The sequence below is a fragment of the Pongo pygmaeus genome, chromosome 2 (genome assembly GCF_028885625.2).
Source record: "Pongo pygmaeus isolate AG05252 chromosome 2, NHGRI_mPonPyg2-v2.0_pri, whole genome shotgun sequence".
NCBI lineage: Eukaryota > Metazoa > Chordata > Mammalia > Primates > Hominidae > Pongo > Pongo pygmaeus.
Genome location: NC_085930.1, coordinates 38,305,871 through 38,328,851, shown reverse-complemented (window position 1 = coordinate 38,328,851; position 22,981 = coordinate 38,305,871). Strand labels below are relative to the sequence as shown.

Here is a 22,981-nt window from a genome sequence, read left to right as displayed (position 1 = left end):
TTAAATACTCTTGATTTTTGTTTTGTTCACAAAATAAAGTGAAAAAACTGAGAATAGTAGCAAGTAAAATATGCTTAGAATATTTTATCATGTGATAAAAGTTTTATCAATGTCCTTCATTAATTTTCACACATTTATAGAAAAACATTGACTCTCTGAGTCCTTCTCATCATCCTTATTATAGTACATGTATATACCTTGTTCAGATATGGAAATTCATTAAGTAAAAATCTTGTTAAAAGTATTATAAAATTGACTTTGATTATCTCTAGGACTGTCAGAACTCTCATCTTATTAGTAATTGGAGAGGTTTTCTCTTGTCCTGTTTTTATGATAAGTCTGGCTGTGCTTGAAGTTTCTTACCAAATGTTTTGCCATTTCCATAATAATGGATCTTATTAACGTTTTTATAAAATGGCTCTTTAAAGGTGTGGATAAAATGAAGAGTGACTAAAATATAATGAGTCCCCAGTTATTATTGGTAATTGCTGAACATAATGAGATGGGCTTTTGACTACTTTACTTCTTAGGGTTTTTCTGTCAGGATTTTCTGTTAAGATTGAAAATGTGGATTTCTCTGTTCCTCATGGTAGTTATAAAGGATTCTGTGCATTTTTTCAGAAAAATAAATAATAGTATTTATTAATTTCCAAAGGAAAAGGATGAGTATGTAGACATAAAAGAATCCAATGTGGTCTTTAAATGTCTAGAACACCAGGATTCTAGTTTGTAAAAGATGTTCTCATCTGTTACTAGGATTAAAGAACTTAAGAGAAATTGTTAGTTAGACAAATACACTGGTATGATGATAATACAGGAAGGAATCAAGGCTGGCTCAGCCTTTGGATTTGGAAAGAAGCTGAAACAGATAATTTATCATAAAGTTTTAGAAACAAGTGTAATACTAGAAAAATGTGAGAATCACCTAAAATCAAGATAAAGGAATGAAATGATACTGATCAGTATCTTGTAACTTGAAAGGATGTTTCTGTCTTTCCCAACTTTTGCAGTTACCTCTACATAGGGATTTTGGATATTGTGAATAAATTCTATACAGTTAATTCTGTGTTCACATTCTACTTTCTATGCTTTATGACTTAATTTTTCCGTACTTATATTTGTTTGTCTTAAGAGTAGAGAGATGAACATGAAGGAGTGACAAAGAAAGGAACTCATTTAAGCAGTGCTCAAAAGGACATGATACTTTAGTCATTCATTAACACATGAAAACCAGAAGAGCACAGGCGAAATCTCTACCATGAAAAAGTCAGAAAAATTAAACTGCAGAAAAAATACTGACAGCAATTATAACAGCTAGAAAGAGGTTGACTATCCTAATATATAAAGAGCACATTCAAATCAACAAAGAGGAAATTAGTGGATATGGGGACAAAAAAAAACATAAAAAGCTAGTGACCCAAAGAAGAAATGCAGATGTCCAACAAAGATTGCATTTCTTTCAAATTATTTGTCAAGGAAGGAAGGGCAAATTTAAACATTGGTATGGCCCATTAAAATGACAATCAAGCATCAAAGCAAACAAAAATATTCTTTGCATTTGAGTTTTGTGTAATGGTAATTATCACACATGGCTGGTGAGAGGATAAATTGGTTTTACCATCTGGACAGCAAAAGAGCCTTAAGAATGTTCATAAATTCGACACGGTTACATGTCTAGTATCTTGTGCTCAAAAAAATTCTATGATTCTTTCCTTAAAAACTAGCACATATATGGTTAAAGATTTCTTTATGATACTACTTTATAATAAAGAAAACTTGAAAACAGCATAAGTGTTCATTGCACAGGAATGGTTTTGTAAATGCTGGTACATCCATATATGCATACTTTAAAATTATATTCATGAAGAATGTTTACCATCAGCTAATTTTTTTTTGTATAATTCTAATAAACATTGAGTAGACTTAACATTGTGTGTGTGATTAGGAACCATCACCAATGGCTATATGTAGGTGTTCTTTAAAGTATCTTTGTATTTCCCTATAATTCCAAAATTCCCTAGAGTAAAATTATGTTCTTTATAATGAAAAGAGAAAAAGTGAAATAAACAGAAAATTGAAAAGATACAAGTACAGAACTGCCAAAACCAGTAAAACGTATTTTTTATGGCAAACAGTTTGACAACATGCATACCCCTAAATTTATAAGCCTAATCCAATTCTTCAACTACTTTTCTTGTTATCATTTGTTGTTTTTGTGTTTAAGACCCTTTCTAGGTTAAAAAGAAAGAGCCTAATCATGTTAAATTAAATTTTAAGTTTGCTTCTTTAAAGGTCAGTGCTAATAATAGCAAATAATCCAAGAGGCATTTCCATTTGACTTTTGAATGCATTTTTACTTAATTTAATTATTTGGTTAGATATTTGTTTTGTTACTATTGCATTGTTAAGAGCTGATAGTGGGAGGAATTGTCTGGGACAAAATAAGAAATAACAAGGGTGGGCATTTTGTTCAAAAATAACTTTAATGGAATTACCTTTTGGCAGTGTAGATGGGCAAGCTTTGACTAGAAATTTGGAGATAATATAATAGATTACATTCTGTCCCTTTTACATCAAAATAATCCATTTTCCTAATCATTTCATCTAAATAAAAATTAAATATTTTACATCAGCATTTATTTTACATAATGTTTATAAATGTTTTACATCAGCATTTATTTTATAATGCATTATTTAATTTTATTAACCCATAATGTTCTGTCAAATGTATTAATTTTATTCTTTAATCTACAGATAACAACACCAATAGGTGGTGACATTTTCAACACTGCATAGCCTCTTTATGTTATAACTGAAATTTAAATATAAGCAATTTGAATATAGGAAATTTAAATATAGGAGATCTGTGGTTTGAAATCAGGTTATACATTTATTTGTATGATTACTCAAATGAAAAAAAAAATTGTTCTTTATAACCAGTTGGCATTAGAGCTTAGATTGTCATACTTGAAATTTACATTTTCTAATCAAGAGTATCCGTATGAACAAAATACTAACTGTTGTTATTCAGAATTTAAATTAATCCTTTGCTACTTTTCTACCCTAGATGTTTTATACTTATGTATTTGGTCTGCATTTTTATACACAATGGAAGTAGTAATGATTAAGAGGAACAGTGGACAAATCAGTAAGTGATAATTAGCACAGTTCACAGTCTTAGAATTTAAACCTGAGCCAGGGGATTGGTTCTGTGTTTGTTTGTTGTTACTGTTTTACCCCAACAGCTCCCTTTATCACCTATCATATGTAGAAAAAGATAAATGGCCTGGGTGATTTGAGCTGGGGATTAGAACTGTGGAAGAAGGCCCAGAAAAGGGTGGAGGAAATGGCTGATAAGGAGTCAATTTAGGGGATAATATGAACTGGTAGACTAAAGATGAATTCCCACATTCAGGTCCCAGCTATAGAGGCATTTGAATTACCTGGTGATTACCTGTACAGGGGAAAAGTCTGTCACTTTAGAATTTAGTCTTTTAAAATGCAAAAATAAAAATAAAAAATGCAGATATTACATAAAGACAGCATTGTCTTTTAAAGGAGAAGTAATTTCGGTCTACATTGAATTGATCTACTTTGTTTTTTTTTTATTTTCAGAAGGATAAAAAAGAGACTTTTTGTTCTTTAAAGTGAGCTGATAAATTTTGATGTCCTGAATTTTTAATATCTCATCCAGAAAAGTAATTATGGACTGGATTGTGCAACATTGTGCTAGATTTCCTTTTTTTCCATAGACTTTCAAATAGGAAGGAAAAAAAACACAATTTGTGATGACTCCAATAAATTAAATGTGACCTTCTATATGAACATTACCTACTAAAAATGTTTACAAATCTTCATAGTGTTTGAATTTTACTAGCAATGAAAGTTAATGCAAAGCTTCAGTACGCTAGTTGCATAATTTTTTTAAAAATAGTAAAAGGTTCAGCAAAGAATAATGCATTACTATCAAAAGAGCATTGTTAAATTATTTACTCTTAGGTAGGAATTTTACTCTAATTTAGGAGAACTCAGGAAAATGAGATTTGGTGAGTTTAGTACATATAATCAATAAAGATGAAAGATATTTTGCTTCTTCACATACTCCATAAAATCCTTCCAACTAAGCCAACTTACAGATACTGTGTTGCTTCTAAATGAATTAATTCTTCAAAAGGACAGTACATAATCACCTTCAGAACACAGTATGAATTGCGCTAAGCAAGATGTGCTTCCAGTTACATTCACAAAGCTTCAGAGAGCCTGCTCGTCTGGAAGTATCTAAAAGTTCAAGGTTATTACTTTGCCACACACATTGGTTTGGATGTGTGTTCTGAGGATTTTCACTATACTCTTTCAGTATCCAACAGGCTCTTCAACACATTTGAAATCAAATTTACCCCATTTAAACATGCTAGAAATTTAGTAACTGCTTAAATATTAGTAATTAATCCAATCTAGGGTGAAAGTCAAGTTCTAATACTGATGATAGGCTGTTAGCTCTATCACAATTCTGTGTCTTGTTTCAGTTAATGAGAGAAGTGGGAAAATATTTGCAGAAAAAAAGTGCTTGGAGGAGCACAGGTCTCATTTAGCAGTCTTTGCAGTGTGTGCATCTAGCCCTGAAAAGTGTCTTTGCAAGTAACTAAAGAACTATGTATTCTTTCTATATATATAAAAAAATATTGTTTGGGCTAGAAACAGTATTGATAGCTTTGCTTCTTGATTCTTCTTTGTAAAGGAGAGTAGCCATATCAACAAAGCATTTTTTTCAGGTAACAGCTTTTCTAGTTCTCAGAGAATATAATTTATCCTGATAGGAACGGTGGAGAATTAGATGTCCTGTGACAATTGTTGATCTACAATGTCAAGATTCTGTGATGCAAATAGCTTTACATGAGGAATTTTTTCTGATCTATGATGATTTGGGGATTAGTTTTGCTCCAGAAGGTTCAAATTTATGGAACATGTGAGGCCCTGTGACTTTCTGGGTAGAACTATTCTTTTGTTAAGAATCATTGGCTGTACTAAAGTCAGTTTGTGACTATAGAGATTCTTTATTTTCTCCTTCAGTGACAATTGAATTTTTTTGACTTACCATAACCAAGCTAAAAGAAATGAAAAAGAATCATTAATTTTTAAAAAAGAAATGTTTCTTAAAATTGTAATGTAAAATTATGTTGAATTTTGTTGAATGATTTTGTTATTCGGCACCAACAGAGACAAAGACTTTCCAGTTTAGTAATGTCATGACAATATTCAGGCATGTCGGAGGTATAGTCTTCTGTTTAGCTACTCAGATTTATTTATTTTATTATTTTTTTAGAGACACAGTCTTGCTCTGTTGCCCAGGCTGGAGTGCAGTGGTACGATTATAGCTTACTGTAGAGTCAAACTCCTGGGCTCAAGGAATCCTCCTACCTCAGCCTCTTGAGTAGTGGGACTGGAGGCGTGTACCACCACACTGTTCTAATTTTAAAAAAATAAAAAATTAGTAAAGAGGAGGTCTTACCATGTTGCCCAGGCTAGTCTCAAACTCCTGGCTTCAAGCAGTCCTCCTGTCTTGGCCTCCCAAAGTGCTAGCATTACAGGCATCAGCCACCAGGGCTGGCCTCAGATTTATTTTTAAAAAGTCTTTACAAAGGACGCATAAATTTCCAACTATATAAATGTGGGCTGTGCAGTGACTTCCTTGCAAAGAGTATACTAGGGAAGGAGGAGAAAAAAGAAAGAAACTTAACAGTGAAGAAGTCTGATAAACAATACCACAGTCAGGTAATTAAGGTCAGCAACAGCAGTGATGAATCATGTTGATAGCATGGATCCTTGATATGATGTGGTCAAAATGACACTTTACTTCTGTGGTCCTACTCCTCAAAACTTTTAACCCCAGGCTAATTATTTTTAAAAATTAGACAAATCCCAATAAAGAAACATTCTGTATAATCTCTAACCAGTACTTTACAAAACTGTCAAAGTCATCAGACACAATGGATGTCTGAGAAACTGTCAGAGCCAAAAGGAGAGTAGGGAGACGTAATAATAAAAACAAATATAGTGTCCTGCATGAAATCCTGGAGAAGAGAAAGGACATTGGGTATAAACTAAGGAAATCTGAATAAAGTATGGATTTTAGTTAATTAACAAAAGCCTTATACAATGTAACTAAGTGTGAATGTGAACACAAATCCATTATCTCAGTTAAAGACAGACTAAATGATAAAGCTGCTGAGTTCATATTAAATTGTCAAATGATGACATCAGCAATTTGTACCAAGGTGTAAGTAATGTTAGGAGGAAAATGGCTTACAAATAAGTTTAAAACTCTATAAATACTAGCATTCAGAAACAGAACAATATCAAAGCATGATAGATAGTGTTGTAAACATTAAGCCTAAATCTTCAAAGAGCTAGTAACTTAGACTTGAAAAGGAAACTGCCCAGTATTTTAGAACAGAATATTGGTTATCCTGTTAAGGCTACTAGATTAACTGTATGGCTTTTATAACAAATAGAAATTAGGTTATGCTGCATTAAAACACATAGACACACACACACAAACACACAACGTTATGCAATAGGAAGTGTTACGTACAAATTGAAATACTTACTGGCTTCTTGATGCTACTTTATCTACCAGATAATATGGAAAACCTGTAGTGACAGAAACTTAATCAGTTTTTGCCAGAAGTACAGACAGACTTTCCTAGATATAGTTCATTGTGTTTCAAGAAAAATGTTTAACTTAAGGATCTTTTCCATGTGTAGTATTAAGGAAAAAAAAATAGGCTTAAATCTGTTTGTTTTAAACACACAATTATTTTTTTAAAACCCCACCTGATTTAATTGGTTTGCAGGAAAATAGACTACTTACAAGATACGTGTTTGGAACAAAGCAATAGCTAAGTATTAGAATGTACAAAGCTCAAGCAAAAAAATTTATAATATAGAGATCCAAGAACAGTGTACATTATTGCATTATGTGTTTCTGGCTTCCTCATAAAATATAGATGGGTTTCTTGAAGAATATCTGCATTTTATTGTCTTTATACTATACTTTTGCTGTTCTTTTTTTCTTAGCCCCTTTCTGCAATATGTAGGAAAAACTTATCAGTCTTTTCTTTTCGTGATACTACCCTTGAGGGACAATGTGAACTATTTGCTTCTATTAATTAGGGTAAACTAAGGGAATTCATTTTAACAAATGTATGGTGCCAGAAACCTTCTTCCAACCAAATTTATTCTTTAAGAACAGAGAACACTCTGCACAGCTAATAAACAGCGGCATCTTTCTCTTTTTCTATTCTAGTGCACTGACAGGCAGAACTCACCAGTCACATCACCTGGATCCTCTCCCCTTGCCCAGAGAAGAAAGCCACAGCCTGACCCACTCCAGATCCCACATCTAAGCCTGCCACCAGTGCCTCCTCGTCTGGATCTAATTCAGAAAGGCATAGTTAGATCTCCCTGTGGCAGCCCAACAGGTTCACCAAAGGTAGATCAATTTTATTAGAAACACAGATAAAAATTTTGTAAGACAATTATTGATTGCTCAGATTCTTTTAAATTCCATTACTCATATTTTCTGTGCTTTTAATTGTGAATAAGTTTGATGAGTTTCTCATTTAGTTTATGGTGAGCCCATGTTCATGTTTCTTGTTTTATTACTGTAAAAGTTACACATAATTTTTGCAGAGAGAGAGCATGTGTCTGTAGCCCCATGATTTGCCAAAATAAGGAGCAGAGTAAGTATAGTTATTTTGTGAAATAGATTTAAAAGGTCATTATATGCATTAAAATAATTTGCATGCTGTTATCAAATGATATTTTACACTCATTTTTATAGTGTCTTGACAAGAAAAATGTGATGGGATTATATTTGCATAAGGCTTAAGGTGTGACAAATTATCACCCTTGTTTCAAGGTGACTCAGAAGAGGGAATTATATGTAGTTTCTAAGCCTGGGGAAATTAATTACAATGAATTGCAGTATTTACAAAGTAATTATATTACTGTTTAATATTAAAGACATAATTCTTACTCTACAGTTAAACCTACAGTTTATTTTACTGTGTGGATTTTTTCCTCAAATTTGATAAATATAAGATTTTAAAAATTAATTTTATTTGGTAACATGCTCTGTTGTCTAAAATTTGTTGGAAGCACCATATATTTAGTAGTGTTTGATTTTCCTGTATTACCAGTTAACTTGGTTTTAAGATCACACATTATTAGAATATCATTTAGAATTATGTAAACACAACAGATTCCTTTTTTCTCTGCTACTTTCTAACATTAAAATTACAAATCAATCATCAGATTAACCATGTTAAGTAAAAGTCAAAAGCTATGAAAAGCATACACATTCAATTCATTGATCTATACCTTTATATTTCTGTGTAAGAATCAGCCTGATCTTTTAAAATACTGTAAGAATTCATAAAATTGAAGTAATTCCATATGTAGTGCTGCTCCGTTACTTGTGATCTTTTACTATTCTGGTAATAACCAATAAAGAAGCAGAGCACATTTGCCCCCATATCAGTTTTGCTGTGTCACAGTGATGAAAACAAAAATAAAGAAAAAGATTTTAATCTTCTAAAAATATTACAAATGTTACAAATCAAGTTACTCTTTAAAAAAACTGAAACAGTGACAACTTTTCTCCTCTCTCCTAAATCATAGAAATGTACAAATAAATTATTGACATATTCTTTTAATGTCAGTCATATGATTTTGATCTTCTACTTGTTTCTGTATCATTTCTATAACTTAACGTTTGGACTTATGTACTCATTTCTACTTTTTCCTAATGAAATGTATTTATGAGTTTTTTATTCTCATTTAAATTTCATTAACTGGTAATAAAAGAAACTTATTAAAATATGGCACAGGAATCTAGTAAAACTCCTTGTTTGGCTTAGAAAATTAAAGCAATAATACACTAGTTTGGAAGTTCTTTCAGTGCATGGTAGAACCTTTAGTTTAGTTTTTTTTTTTTTTCTCTCATGTTTCTTTAGTCATCTCCTTGCATGGTGAGAAAACAAGATAAACCACTCCCAGCACCACCTCCTCCCTTAAGAGATCCTCCTCCACCGCCACCTGAAAGACCTCCCCCAATCCCACCAGACAATAGACTGAGTAGACACATCCATCATGTGGAAAGCGTGCCTTCCAGAGACCCGCCAATGCCTCTTGAAGCATGGTGCCCTCGGGATGTGTTTGGGACTAATCAGCTTGTGGGATGTCGACTCCTAGGGGAGGGCTCTCCAAAACCTGGAATCACAGCGAGTTCAAATGTCAATGGAAGGCACAGCAGAGTGGGCTCGGACCCAGTGCTTATGCGGAAACACAGACGCCATGATTTGCCTTTAGAAGGCGCTAAGGTAAGAAATATGCAAAGCAGAAGCTAGAGAATCTGCTTATAAATGCTTCTGATGGTCAGTAGCATAAAAGGTTGGGAAGTGTTTTTTTTTGCCTAGCATGGCACTTCTCTGTAAGTCTTTAATTATCCCCAAGTTATAAATAATCAGAAGCTCATTAAAACTTGAACTTAAGAGAAGTCAGGAGGTTCTAAGTAATGATTTAATTTTAATGTGAAGACACTAGACAATTTGCCAGAGATTTATTTCACCTTCCCTTATTTCATTTGCCAAAAATGTCTTCTATTAACAACTTAGTGGTGGTATAATTAGCCTGCATTTTTTTTTTTTTTTTTTTTTTGAGACGAAGCCTCGCTCTTGCCCCCCAGGCTGGAGTGCAGTGGCGTGATCTTGGCTCACTGCAACCTCTGCCTCCCAGGTTCAAGCGATTCTCCTGCCTCAGCCTCCTGAGTAGCTGGGATTGCAGGCACCTGCCACCACGCCTGGCTAATTTTTGTATTTTTAGTAGAGACGGGGTTTCACCATGTTGGCCAGGCTGGTCTTGAACTCTTGAGCTCAGGGGATCCACCCGCCTCAGCCTCCCAAAGTACTGGGATTACAGGCGTGAGCCACTGCACCCAGCCAGCACTGTATTTTTAACAAACTCCTTTAGTTCCATCCAATTTTTATAAGTTGTGTTACTATACATGTCATAAATCAGTTGTTGGAGTTAGTTATTGTTGCCTGGGACAGTACACATTAGGCAGCCAGGTAAAACGAACTTCCTATATACTTAAAAACACTAAACCAAGTTCACTCTTAAAAATCAAGTTCTTTTCCCAAGTTCTTTTCCCCTAAAATTGAGAGATTCTCACCCTTGTTGACTTCTCACTTGAAGGATGTTACCACTATCATTTCTATGTCCAGGAAGGAGTTTATGTGTGCAGGAAACTGAAGAGACAGCAGCAGAAATCATTTACTTTAGAATTCTTGGTAGTTCCTTGGCAGAGGTATACTGTAATAATTTCTGGTATTTGGTTCCAGGATGCTTTTGACTCTGAGATTAGATCATTGCCATCTTCCCTCTACTGATGGAGGCCTTGGCTCTTCTGAAGACTATAATATTAAAGTGATCTCATGTCTGTAAACCTTAAATTGATACTTTACAGAAGTAGTCTAGTCCTTCAATATAATGGTTAAAGTTGGTGAGTTCATCTTATAACATATTCAGGATATAAGGAAGAAGCGTGACTTGCACTCAGCTCCTCTGTGTGTGGAGGTACAGTGATAATGAACACTTTGTATGACAATATTTAACCTCAGTCATATGGGGTAGCCAGGAAAGGAAGAGTCACAACTCAGTAGCACAGCATTCAAAACAAAGGCAAGGAGTGGTGGCAGTTTGCTTTGACTGTTTGCTGGTGACTTACCTTGGTACCTTCAGTCTCATCTATTATAAATATGAGATCTCTAAAGATTTCCTCAGAGTCACCTACATATAATGTAAATGTAAAATAACATACTAATAAAACCAATTTTATAATAATCTCTGTCAGTGGGGAGCTCCTCCTCAAAAGAGTTTTTCCACAACCTAGAATGCTGATTGGAAGGACCTGCCATTCATTTTCAAAAATTTTCAGTGTTTTTTTTTTCCCCCTTTAGCTTTAGTTTTTATTCATATGTGATCACACTTGTCTTGGGAAGAGTGTTAGAAGAAGCTGTAATTAACTAGTTATATCTCAGCAGCATGTTATAATTTATTTTCTGAATAGACTTCAAAAATACTCGAAATATAATAGTTGTTATAGCCATTTCATTGAAGATATCTCGTCTCAGGGTTCTTTTAGATAACATGTTATAGTTTTAATGCTATTATAAATGTGCCCTCCTAAGCTCTAGAAAACTGGCTGTTAATTTTTTTATGAGATGTTACCCCAATTTCTTAGGTTATTGGTATGGGATACTGTTTTTATTTTATTAACTATAGGTATGCAATATTAATTGTGAGTTCAGTTATAAAAACATTCCTTTAAATATTTCTATGTGAACTTTCATGTTGTGATCATTGATATAGATTAGTATAACAGAGAACATTGAGTGAAAATTTTATCTCTTATTGAAAGCTAAACTTTAATATTGCTTAGTTCTCTCTAAATAATTCTCATTAAGATTCCCTAAGTTCTAATCTCATATATTGTGTGTATTTATATTGCAGTGCTAATATCCTCCAGTTAATTTCATGTTACTCTTAGATTTGGTGTTTCAACCAAAATTAGACTTCTAAGATTTCTAATTTCAACCTAATTGTTTAACTTCTGGAGTGAGCTGTAAAGAAGAATTTATATATAGTTGATGCATTGAATGCCACAAAACTATAAAACAGACCATGTCTCCTCTTTTATTACTGTTATAAAGGAAAAATGATTCACTTCATTAGATCATAGGGCATACCAGAACTTACATAAAGTAGAAAAGGCCTAATTTCTCTTCTCATTTCATTGTTGGGAGACTTAAGAGGTTGACTTCAACTAACAACTGACATAATCACTTAGGATCCTGTAATTCTCAGTTTCTGTGATCCTGGGTTGGAGTTTGTTACCAGGCTCCAAAATCAGGCCTGGATTTCACTTTCTGCTCTAGAATATACTGGCTTTGTCCCCAACCTCACTTATTTTCCTTATAAATAAAGTGGAACTTTATTTTATTCCTTTATATAAAATGGAATAATAATAATACCTGGTATCTAGAACAATGGTTAGCTTCCAGCTATCTAAATTTCTATACCCCTTGGTTCAGGAATAAAACCAAAAATAACAGCTGTACATAGAGTGCCAAAATAAGTTGTAACACTTGGCATTTTTATTCAAAATAGTTGTCTGTTTTTTAAACCAAAAGATCTTCTCTTTGTTTCACTCCTTTTTTCTTTTATTTAACATAGTTCCTAATGAATGCTTGGTAAGCACTCAATAACCAAGTTAATAAGTCGGTGCTTATAATATAGTACTTACTTGGTGCTAGTAATCTAACACTGAAGCCAGTGGTGGAGACAAAGGAGTATATGTGCTTGGGTCTGCGTGCGGGCAGGTGTAGGCCAGGAGAGAAAAGGTGGAGGGAGAGGATGGCCGTGATATGCAAGGAGTTGCAAATAGACAGGTTTTTATGTATCTTGCATAGTTTTCTTGTTTAAAATAGGATTTTTGTTCCTCTGCAGAAGAGTAGTCATTTTAAACATGTAGATCATATACAATAAGAAAAGGAGAGCGGGTGAAGAGAAAGGGGAGATATTTTGATTTTTTAAAAAGACGAAGATTTTTAATGAAAATAGTAGATGTTAACAACGTATTTTTACCCTTCATACCTAATAGTGCCATTTTGTTTTGTCTTAGTTAATCATTGGATTAAAGAATGTGGAGATTTAGATATTTGGAGGCTGTTTTATTCACATAATTCGTCAGGCCCCTAATATAAGCAAATGCGCTTTTTTTTTGGTGAAATAGTAAAAACTGCCGTTTAGGTTTAGTAGTTTTCATTAGCAGCAAAGCTTCAAATCTAATAGCATCTTCCCATTGTAGAGATAAGAAAATGTAGATAAGTACTAAAAATTTAAGTGAAAACTAATTATACATGTGAAACACAAGGGAATTTATAAAAGTCAGTACCCTGTCGATGGGCGAGGACTCGCTCCCCTTCATTACTCGTCCTGTCAGTATGTCAGTTCCCATCATCCAGAAGAACCATTTGCCTTTTCTGTTTGCATTATCACTAGAACAATGAATGATAGGGGAAATGGAAATAAATTAAGCTCTAATTACTCCATTTGGTAATTGTAGAGAGCTCTGAGGAAAAAATGATTCTAACTCATAGTTAAAATGAAGTCTAAGAATTTTTTGTGATATTCATTTACTCCCTTCACTCTTCCCCTCCTACCTAGCATAATCAAAAGCTAGCCAAGGTAATACTTTACTTTAAATGTGGATCTACAAGCTAAGAGTTATTAAGTTTATTTATCTGATTTTGTTGGTAAGAGGTTTCTGTCCTATAGCACTGTTTCCATTCTCTGAAAGTCTCAGATTTTAGTCACCTTATAAAGCTGTTCCTTAATAAACATCTTGTTGGCTAGATATTTATTGTTGTTGGTGGTTTGTTTTAATTATCTGAGCAAAATAATTCACCAAAGTATATTAAAATATGACTAGAAACTTGCAATGTATCTACTTATCTCTAGATATTAACATTATACCCAACTGTCATTATTTGTTCTCTTGAGGCAGTAAGAATACTGCTGTTTCTTATATGATAAAACTATCTTTAACTGGTCATGATACTTACAGTGACATTGTCCTAAAGATGACCTTTGTATGATAATCTTTTGAAGATGCTGCAAGATAAATATATCAAATGATTTCCCTTTTTGCAGTTGTGGCTTGTACTTTTGGTGGAGAGGCCCATGTTTATGTTCATGACCTTAAAGCTATCTATAAATTTCAAGGGCTGGCTTTCAGAAAATCAGTCCTGTGTGTGTGCTGGTTTCATGTACAGTCTGATGTTGAAGGACAAAATATAGGGATACTTTTGAGGTAGCACGTGTAGGGGTTTACATGTGTAGGGTAAGGTAAAGGCTTGTGTTTTGTAAGATTTTTAAAAAATGTTTTTCTTAATTGTGCTAAGATTTTCACAAAATTGTTTTCTCTGTATCTCAAGGGTCCCACATGTTTTAATCTTCAGTTTTTAAACAATATCTGAATCACAAGAAAACATTTTACACTTTAGGATTAGATGATACCTTGAGGCATTTAGAGAAATATTACTCTAAGATAACCTCGATTTCTAATAAATTATACAAGCCAGTTTATACTTCTTTCACAAGTCTACACTTCCACTATTGTTTTCTTAGTTCTTCAACCTCATTACCTAATTCAGCTATATGCGTACCTAGGATGTTCAAGACACTCTGGGGAATACAAAGAGGAATAAAGCACAGAAAAGCTAGTCAGGATGAGACAGGCATGTGATTAAGAGGTAAGGTATATGAGAAGCATCCAGAAAATTTGTGGGATCCCCAAGAAGAAACAAATTCCAAGATGCAGGACTGAAAAAGGAATAAAGAAAGCTTCATGCAAGAGGGTCACTGGCTATAGACATTAAAAGATTGGCAGCTGTTGTTGCGCGGGTATGACAGAAAGGAATAGCATGGAGGTGGGAGAATATGTATAGTAATAATGTGGTCAGTTTTGGATGGCCTATAGCATAAAAAGAGTAGGCAGGTGAGGTAGGACCATGGCAAGGTAAGTTGAAACCAATTAGGAAGTGTCTTGAATTCTACATTAAGTAATCATAATTTGGTAGGCAGGAAAGAACATTTAAAGTTTTCTTTTCTGGCAGAGGAATGCTAGGAACAGAACTGTGAATTTAGAAGACTTAAATTGGTAGCATTTCCAATGCAATTGTGATAGATTTCAGACAGTGAGCTAAGAATGCAGAGGACAAAAAGATGTTTCTTAGTTGAGGATTCAGTGAGGTTTCAGTGTGAACTGCTTCAGTTGATACTATCAGTCTGTACATTTGAGGAACTATAGTTCTTTTTTACCATTTGCAAACAGGTTTTTCAGATATCTGGAAAATATATAAAGTATTTATTTTTAGCCCCCAAAGTTGTGATTTATTGTACTCACTCAGGTAGTGGCAGCTAAAATGATTTTTGGGTGTAATGAAATGGTTGCAGGTGAGAACATGAAATTTAGAATGACATAATGTTAAATCTTGTCCTCTAGCCACTGTCAATAAATATGAACAGCCATTTTAGATGAATGGAAACATGATCATCACTTTATAAAGCACCTGCACATTTAGGTCCTTTGCTATCTCAATCTACTAATTAGGAAAGAACTATACAGTTCTATTCCAAGTTTTGTATTAGGTGTATTGTCAACTCTCAGTACATATTTATGAACAGTTTACAGGAATAACAGCCATTAAGCAAATTATAGATATATGTGTGTGTATATATATGTATGTATGTATATATTTGTATATATATATATATAAAACATATGTATACATATATATACTCACACATATTTGCTGAGAGTATTTCAGTAATGAGTTTCTTTCAGCTAAACCTAAGGAAAGTGATTTCACTAGTTAATACTTCCATTAATAAGTACATCTGAGCCAATCAGCAGTCAATATTAATTTAAGCCTTACTGTGTGTAAAGGACCGTAAGGCATATGCTATAAAATGGTAAAGGAGTAATAGAGTTTTTGTCCTGAAAGAGGCCCAGCGTGGCCTAAATTCTCCTTGACAAAACATAAGTACACAGAACATGAGCAAAATATTATCAGATGCCAAACATCAAATGAATGGTTCAGAAAAGACACTACAGCATTTCAGTGGCCATAGAAATCCTTTAGTTACTATACATCAATAACAAATGGTATTTCTGAAACAGTTAGAAAAAGTGCCATTTGCATTTTAAAGCAGATGAATGGATTGTTTCAAAAAATTAGAAACAAATCACTTAATTTTCTTAGGTATTGCCCTCCAAGAGTAAGTTACCTCATTAATTGTACTTTGTGGTTTTACTAGTGATAGACATCATTGCCTGTATGACTTGTCTTCATGAAATTTAATAGTAGTACATAAAAATATGCAAGCTCTGTTATTAGTATTTTATTCTCATTTACCTAATGTGCAAGATGAAAGCAATTTCAATACCAGTAAATGTTTGAGTATATTGGTATTTTTTAAAGATATGTTCACAATGTTCTGATTATAAAATTATGGTTGGTTTATTGTTAAATTAGAGCCAATACAGCTGAAAATATTATTCCCATATCTCTCTTTTATTTTATTGTTGCTGAAATTTTATTAAGCATCTATCTATGTTGGATGCTTTGTCCTAAAATAACCAACTATTGCATATAAAATCCACATTACATTTTCCCAAATAAGTTTTATATGTATTTGTAACATGAATTAAGGAAATTTGATTGCATATATCTTACATTGTATCTATTCCTGCAGCATGCAAAGAATTCCAATAAAGAATGACTTCCAATGCTCAATATCACAATGAGCATTTGTGTTTTGATATGTGTATTTGTCTGTTAAAAGGCCTTTTTTTATGTTAAAGGATTTTATTAAACTTCAAAATGATTAATATCTATTAGGAAATTTCTTCTTTCTGGCGCACTTCAGAACACCTTGCCCTTGTTCTGTTATTTGGCCACAGTCAAAAGCCCAGATAAAATCATTGTATTTAAAGGTAATATTTTGTCATGGTATGGCTACAGTATATTGAGTCTAATGAGGGGAAACATGAAAAAAGAGAAATTGGTACTAAAGCGTAGGACCAGTCTCTAGTGAAACTTTAATGCTATAAAATTTGATTTTGTAGCTTTGAAATACAAACGTTGATACATTTCAAATATGTTCTTTAAACTTGTTTCTTATTTTAATTTGATAGGTAAGGGTATGGTCTTTTAAATTTTGTATTCTAAAGCTTCCACATCATTTTAGAAATATGATGGGGGAAAGTAATTGGTAAGTCCTTGACTGAATTATCTAGCACTGCTCAAATTACTTTACATGTATTTAGCCCCACCATCAGTCTACCTATTAAATATGAATTAATAAGAGTTTGCAAAATAACTCCATGATAAAAATCTAATGATTGCTTATAGGTCCTAAAATGTGTTCAATCTTTTCTTGTGAATATGTTTCTGCAAAATTATCCTCTCATAAACCCCCCCTTTTAAGTTGCTGTAATTTCAAATTGCAGGAGAAACAAAGAACAGTTTTTCGGACATTTCCTGTAGTGTAACAAATCTAGACATCAGAATTTCCTAATTCAAAATAATTGAACACTGGCTTTGGATGGTCCCATATGAGCAAGTTAGAAGTTGTGGTTTGTGTGTTCACAAACTGAAAATTTTGTTTAAATTTGCCTGCACTTGGAAAGCCAGAACAGGTCTCTAGTTATCATTAGCACAGAAGCTTCAACCATGAAAGAACACAGGCACTTCTGATTATTATATTAATGTACTGTTTCATCAGAAAGTTTAAGAATGTTCCATTCACTGTGGAGAAATATAATTTAGAGCACTTTAATTTGGAAGGAATTAAAAAAAGAATAACATCAGTGCTGCTTTTTTCTTTACCCCTTATAGAGAATGCTAACTTTTCAATAAAAACTGATCATAGTTGGCAAATTTTACTATCTACCTATTTAGCCATTAATATCTGTATCTGATGTATATAAATTATAGTATTCCCTCTCAGTGTTTAAGAATCATGGTGTAACATTTTTATTTTTTGTATAAGCTTGAACCCCTTTGGGCGGTGGTGAATCATCAATGTGGTGCTACTGACTCCTGAATAAATTGTATGACATTTCACTTGTTTAAATATACTGAACTTACATATTGTCTTCATGATGATAGAACAGCTATGGCTTTAAGGTCCTTCAGAAGTTAAATTCTTGGAAACTAACCATTTGATTTACTTTCAGGTCTTTTCCAATGGTCACCTTGGAAGTGAAGAATATGATGTTCCTCCCCGACTTTCTCCTCCTCCTCCAGTTACTACCCTCCTCCCTAGCATAAAGTGAGTTTTGTTGAATTTGGAGATCACTTGTCTATGCATCAAGATATGGTAAAGAGTGGTTTTGAGAGGTTCTCAGTACAGACACTACATGATGAATAGAAAGTCATTGATAGTAAACAGCCAGCTGTATTTACAAACTAAATTATCATAAATTAAGATCCTTCACGATACTTTGCTGGTAACCACAACATCTGTGAGACTTACCTAAACTCTTGAGGTTACATAGAGCAACAGGGAGAGAAAGCTAAGTATTCCTTGCATCAAAGAGGATAGAGTAGCACAATGAGGTATCCCTTCAAATTTATCTCTCCTCCTCAGAGGTATCCCATTTTATCTCAGCTTCCCAGTTTGACATCATAAAATAATCTTTGGTTCCACCAGTTTTTTCATTTCTCACATCCATTCAGCTACGAAGTCCTTTTGATTATTCTTTTGGAGTTTTTCATATTCCTCTAATCTTCTCCATTACTCTAGCTTTGCCTCAGAGCTGGACAACAGAAAGAGCCTTTTATCTGATAATCTCATATGATCAGAGATTTAGTATCAATGGGTTTATGGCTAGTAAAATGAGATAACTGGGTATCTCATTTGAAAAATGGGGCCCCAGAGGCACACTAGATATCTCTCATTGATATCTTCCCAAGTTAAACCAGGATAAACTGGATATCCCAATTCTAATTTTCCTGCCCTTTATATGAAGTCAGGATGTCTGCCTTTCCTCCAGTATATTTTGTTCACTGTAACTGAGTTCATTTAATTTAAATTCTGTCTTCCCCAGGTCACCTTCCCACTCAAAAACCAGCGTTGTTTCCCTTTTTCCATTAAATTAACTCTATACATTTCTGCTAACAGTAAGATCCTACAGAATTTTACCCAACTAAAATATTTTTCAGTGATTCCTAATACTTGCCCTGTAATTATATCTGGATTGTTTTTTCTGGCTTTGTGAGATTTTTATGCTGTTCCTCCTGTGCTTCACCTTTTCCTAATCTTTATCCTAAAGGTCCATATCTCAGATTCTATTTCTTTGTGAAATGTTCTGTGACTTCTTCAATTGTGATGATTAAGACTGATTCACATTCCTCTTCCTGCAGTTTTCTACTCATTTAATTACATACTCTGCCATACTGCTTTCTGATTTTAATGTGGCTCTCCAATTGAAAAGATTACAAGACTTTGAGGACAAAAACTTTGTGTTCTCTATCTCCCATAACATCTTACTGTATTTGATATATACTAAGTAAATGATTTGCATATAGTAAGTAAGTACACAGAGAATACGTGGATGCTTGGTTGATTGATTTAAATGTTATCTGCTGAGGTCCTTATTTCCAATTGAAAGTCTTAGAGCTTCTTTATTCCTTCATCTGCAGTTCACTGAACTCCCACTATACGTATCAATGCCAAAGAAAAATAAGGTAGATCCCAGCCCCCCAGAAATTTACAGTCTACTTTAGAAAATAACATTAATGTATATGAAATCACTAGAGAATGGTGTGCACTGACATTTATAATGCTAACTTAGTAGTTTCAAATGAGTTTGGAGGAGAGGCTGTTATAGACTTTGTGAATGAAGGATGTTTCGTGGAGGGATGGGCATTTCATGACTCATGAAGTACAGGCACAATTGGGAAAGGCGGAATATGAGAAAAAACAAGGGTGTGAAATTTGGCATCGTTCAGGGGACGGTGGGAAACTCAGCGAATTAGATCATTCTCCAGTGGGAACTTCTCTTGGAACTGCGAGATGTTTAGCAGACATAGGAGTTGGAAGCAATTACACATACTCTGGGTAGTAGGCTCTAAATCAGTAATAACATATGATGATATTCTAGCCCTAAATGAACTCTGGATATATGTGCATGTAATAAAACATCTAAGCTCAATTACCTCTGATAACTCAGAGAACATTAGAAAATGAAATCTTGCTAATTAGAGATTAAATTTTCACATTCTGTTTATTAAATTCATATTGGCAAGCGAGCTGGAAGTTGCAGTGTGCTTCGTTTGTATTTAACATTAAATACCTGCTTCTCCTGTAAATGAAGCAAGAATAACAAATTCATAGTAAAATGTATTTTTTTTAATACTTCAGTTTCTAAGTGCATCTAAAATTAGTCATACTTTCTCTCTATTTACTCTTGATTTTTCCCTCAGAAACAGTGCAATTGTTTCACTTAACTAGAGAAATATTTTAACAGTGCATGCTTGCCAGCAAATTAGTTTTCAATTTTGCATGCTGCAAGTCAGCCATAGTTAGCAGTACAAATGCTAGCTTTTAATGGCACATTTATCTCTCCAGTTTATTTTTGTTTCTGACTCTGTAGGTAGCAGTTGTTCACTGTAGACAATATGCAAAGTATATAAAAGAAAGAAAAAAGTGAGATACATAAGCATATGCATATGCTAAATATCAATGTTTTAACATTTTGACATTTTTTATTTAAACTTGTTTTTACCTTATTTAGATTATATTGTAGAGATAATTTTATGCCCTCCTTTCTTAACATTATCATAAGCATTTTTCTTAATTGTTTAGTTATGCATTGTGTTTATTACAAAACCAGCATGGAATGCTGATGTGAACAGTAGAATAAAATCAGACTGTGTACCACACCTGACTCCGCCATTAAGTATTTGTCCTTTTTTTTTTTGAGATGGAGTCTCACTCTGTCGCCCAGGCTGGAGTGCAGTGGTGTGATCTCGGCTCACTGCAACCTCTGCTCCTGGGTTCAAGTGATTCTCCTGCCTCAGCCTTTCAAGTAGCTGGGACTACAGTCGTCCACCACTATGCCCGGCTAATTTTTTTATTTTTAGTGGAGACGGAGTTTCACCATATTGGCCAGGCTGGTCTTGAACTGCTGACCTTGTGATCCGCCCGCCTCACCCTCCCAAAGTGCTGGGATTACAGGCATGAGCGACTATGCCCAGCCTTTGTCTTATTTTTAACAGGAAAACTTCTCTGGGCCTTTCCCCATCTGGTAGAAGAGAGGACCAGTTTAACTTAAATTATCTCCAAAATCCTTTTGAGATTCAGCTTTTTAGGTTCTATACAGTGTTTTTTTTTGAAGGATACTGATGGCAAACCTGACAATAACAGTGAGTCAAGAGTCCTGGCTCTGGATGGTCTTAGAACAGAGGTCTTAGCAAAATGCCACTCACAGAAATAGGAATGTTGGATGTTCGAGAATTCATTTCCATCTTAGACTCTTGGTGCATGTTTCAAAATCAGGCCAAAGCAAAATTACACATTGCTACCAAACATACACTTCTGTAGTTCTCACAAATGTTGAAAACTCCAGTGTTAAATCCAAGAATGTCAAAGCTAACATTTACCTTTACATTTATACTATGCTGTTATAAATATTTACTGAAATAGAACTGTTAGATATTTGATATTGTTTACTCTGATTCCCATTTACATGATGTCAGAGGCTGCTCTGTCATAGTGTTTCCTTTCCTGTTAAACTGTATCTTTGCAATTATTTGACTTTTATTGTGGAATTTGTCTTGGGACCTAGAAGAGTATGAAATTTACTTCTAAAAAACATACTGTTGTAAAAGCAATCTGAAATTATTTGTATCTATATACTTAATTTTTCTAAATTAGTGTTTTTTTCTAAATGGTTTCTGTTTAACATCTTTGACACTTAGCTATAAATATAAAATTTTAAGTAAATCCTAGAAACATGGGTAATTATTTTTTTGGAGGGAGAACAAAATAATCCTATGTGGATTCTTTTTACTTTATAGTTTATTTATTTACTAAATTATATTTATTTTGAAATAATTTGATTTTTCAAAATTAAAACTAAATGATATTCTGAATAGTTAAGGAAATATTTATTTTACTTGACACACAATAGGTTGGCAAATGAACAGAGGCATTATTACAAGTAATAATGGAGTAATTACTTCCAGGTAAGATAATGTTCTGAAATGCTGAGGAATATCTTTTTTTTTCTTTTTAAGAATTTTTTTTGTGTGTGCGCCTTGTCTTTTAGGGATGGACCTTTTGTACTTTTGATATATTAAACTTAGGCTTTCAAATAGCCATGAACCAATATTACTTGGTTTTGCATTTTTGTAAGAAAGATTTTTTTGTTGTTGGAGGTGGTATTATCTATTTTTATGAATGTATATTCTTATAATATATATTTTTCTAAAGAGATAAGTGCTTATATTTTTGGTTCCATAAACAGAGAATACAAATTTCACCTAACTGTCCTATTTTCATTCAGTTGCTTTACTGACTAGAGGTTCACTGTGTACAAGATAAAATCCTTTATCCTCTTTGGAATTTAAGGCTCTAGTTAGGGAGAAGAGAAAGTAAACAAATAACTATATTGCATATTGTCAGCTAGTGGTAAGTGCTAGGAGGAAAAACAAGCAGGGAAGAGGATAAATAATGATAGAGAGGTTTATACTTTAGATGAGGTCATTAGGAAAGACCTCTCTGAAAGGCTAATATTTGAACAGAAACTTGAAGGAAGTAAGGGAGCAAACCATGAGGTTATCTGTGTGAAGAGCACAGAGGCTGGATAGAACACAAGTACAAAGCAATTTCAAATCTGTTTCTCCAATTTACAAACAAGTTCGTGAAAATGCTTATAAGTAAAGCTTATCTTAAAGCTTGATAGTATACCACACAGACTTTTTTTTTGATGTCATGAAAGACCCTTGAAAATTAGCATGTATATGATAAAATTTAGTGTTTTGAGGAAATGATTTATATGTGGCACATGTGCAAAAATCATTTCAAATATAGCTATATTTTGTTTTGTCTCTTCTCTGGACTATTTATTTGAGTTAGACATTTTTCCCTGTTAGGATTGGGATAATGTAATATAAGAAATATGGTGTAATGTATAGGGCAAGCTCTAAAGATTCTATTTTAACAGAAGATATTTTTCGTTACTTGCCTTCAGATACTATGAAAGGAAGATAGATTCTTATATGTAGAAAACAAGCTTACTAATTAAGCGTAGCATTGGATACTATCTCCTGTGCTGGCCTGA

At 33.5% G+C, this 22,981-nt stretch overlaps 1 protein-coding gene across 10 annotated transcripts in view; it reads left to right on the top strand.

Annotated features, from left to right (window-relative positions):
- The window catches only part of CBLB (Cbl proto-oncogene B), a 214,463-nt gene that overhangs the window by 158,491 nt on the left and 32,991 nt on the right, over nucleotides 1-22,981 (top strand). For all 10 annotated transcript variants that reach the window (XM_063661584.1, XM_063661588.1, XM_063661585.1 and 7 more), the window contains exons 11-13: nucleotides 7,307-7,492; nucleotides 9,018-9,383; nucleotides 17,870-17,964. In XM_063661584.1, the coding sequence (XP_063517654.1) occupies nucleotides 7,307-7,492; nucleotides 9,018-9,383; nucleotides 17,870-17,964 (647 nt within the window). The remainder of the gene's footprint in view (nucleotides 1-7,306; nucleotides 7,493-9,017; nucleotides 9,384-17,869; nucleotides 17,965-22,981) is intronic.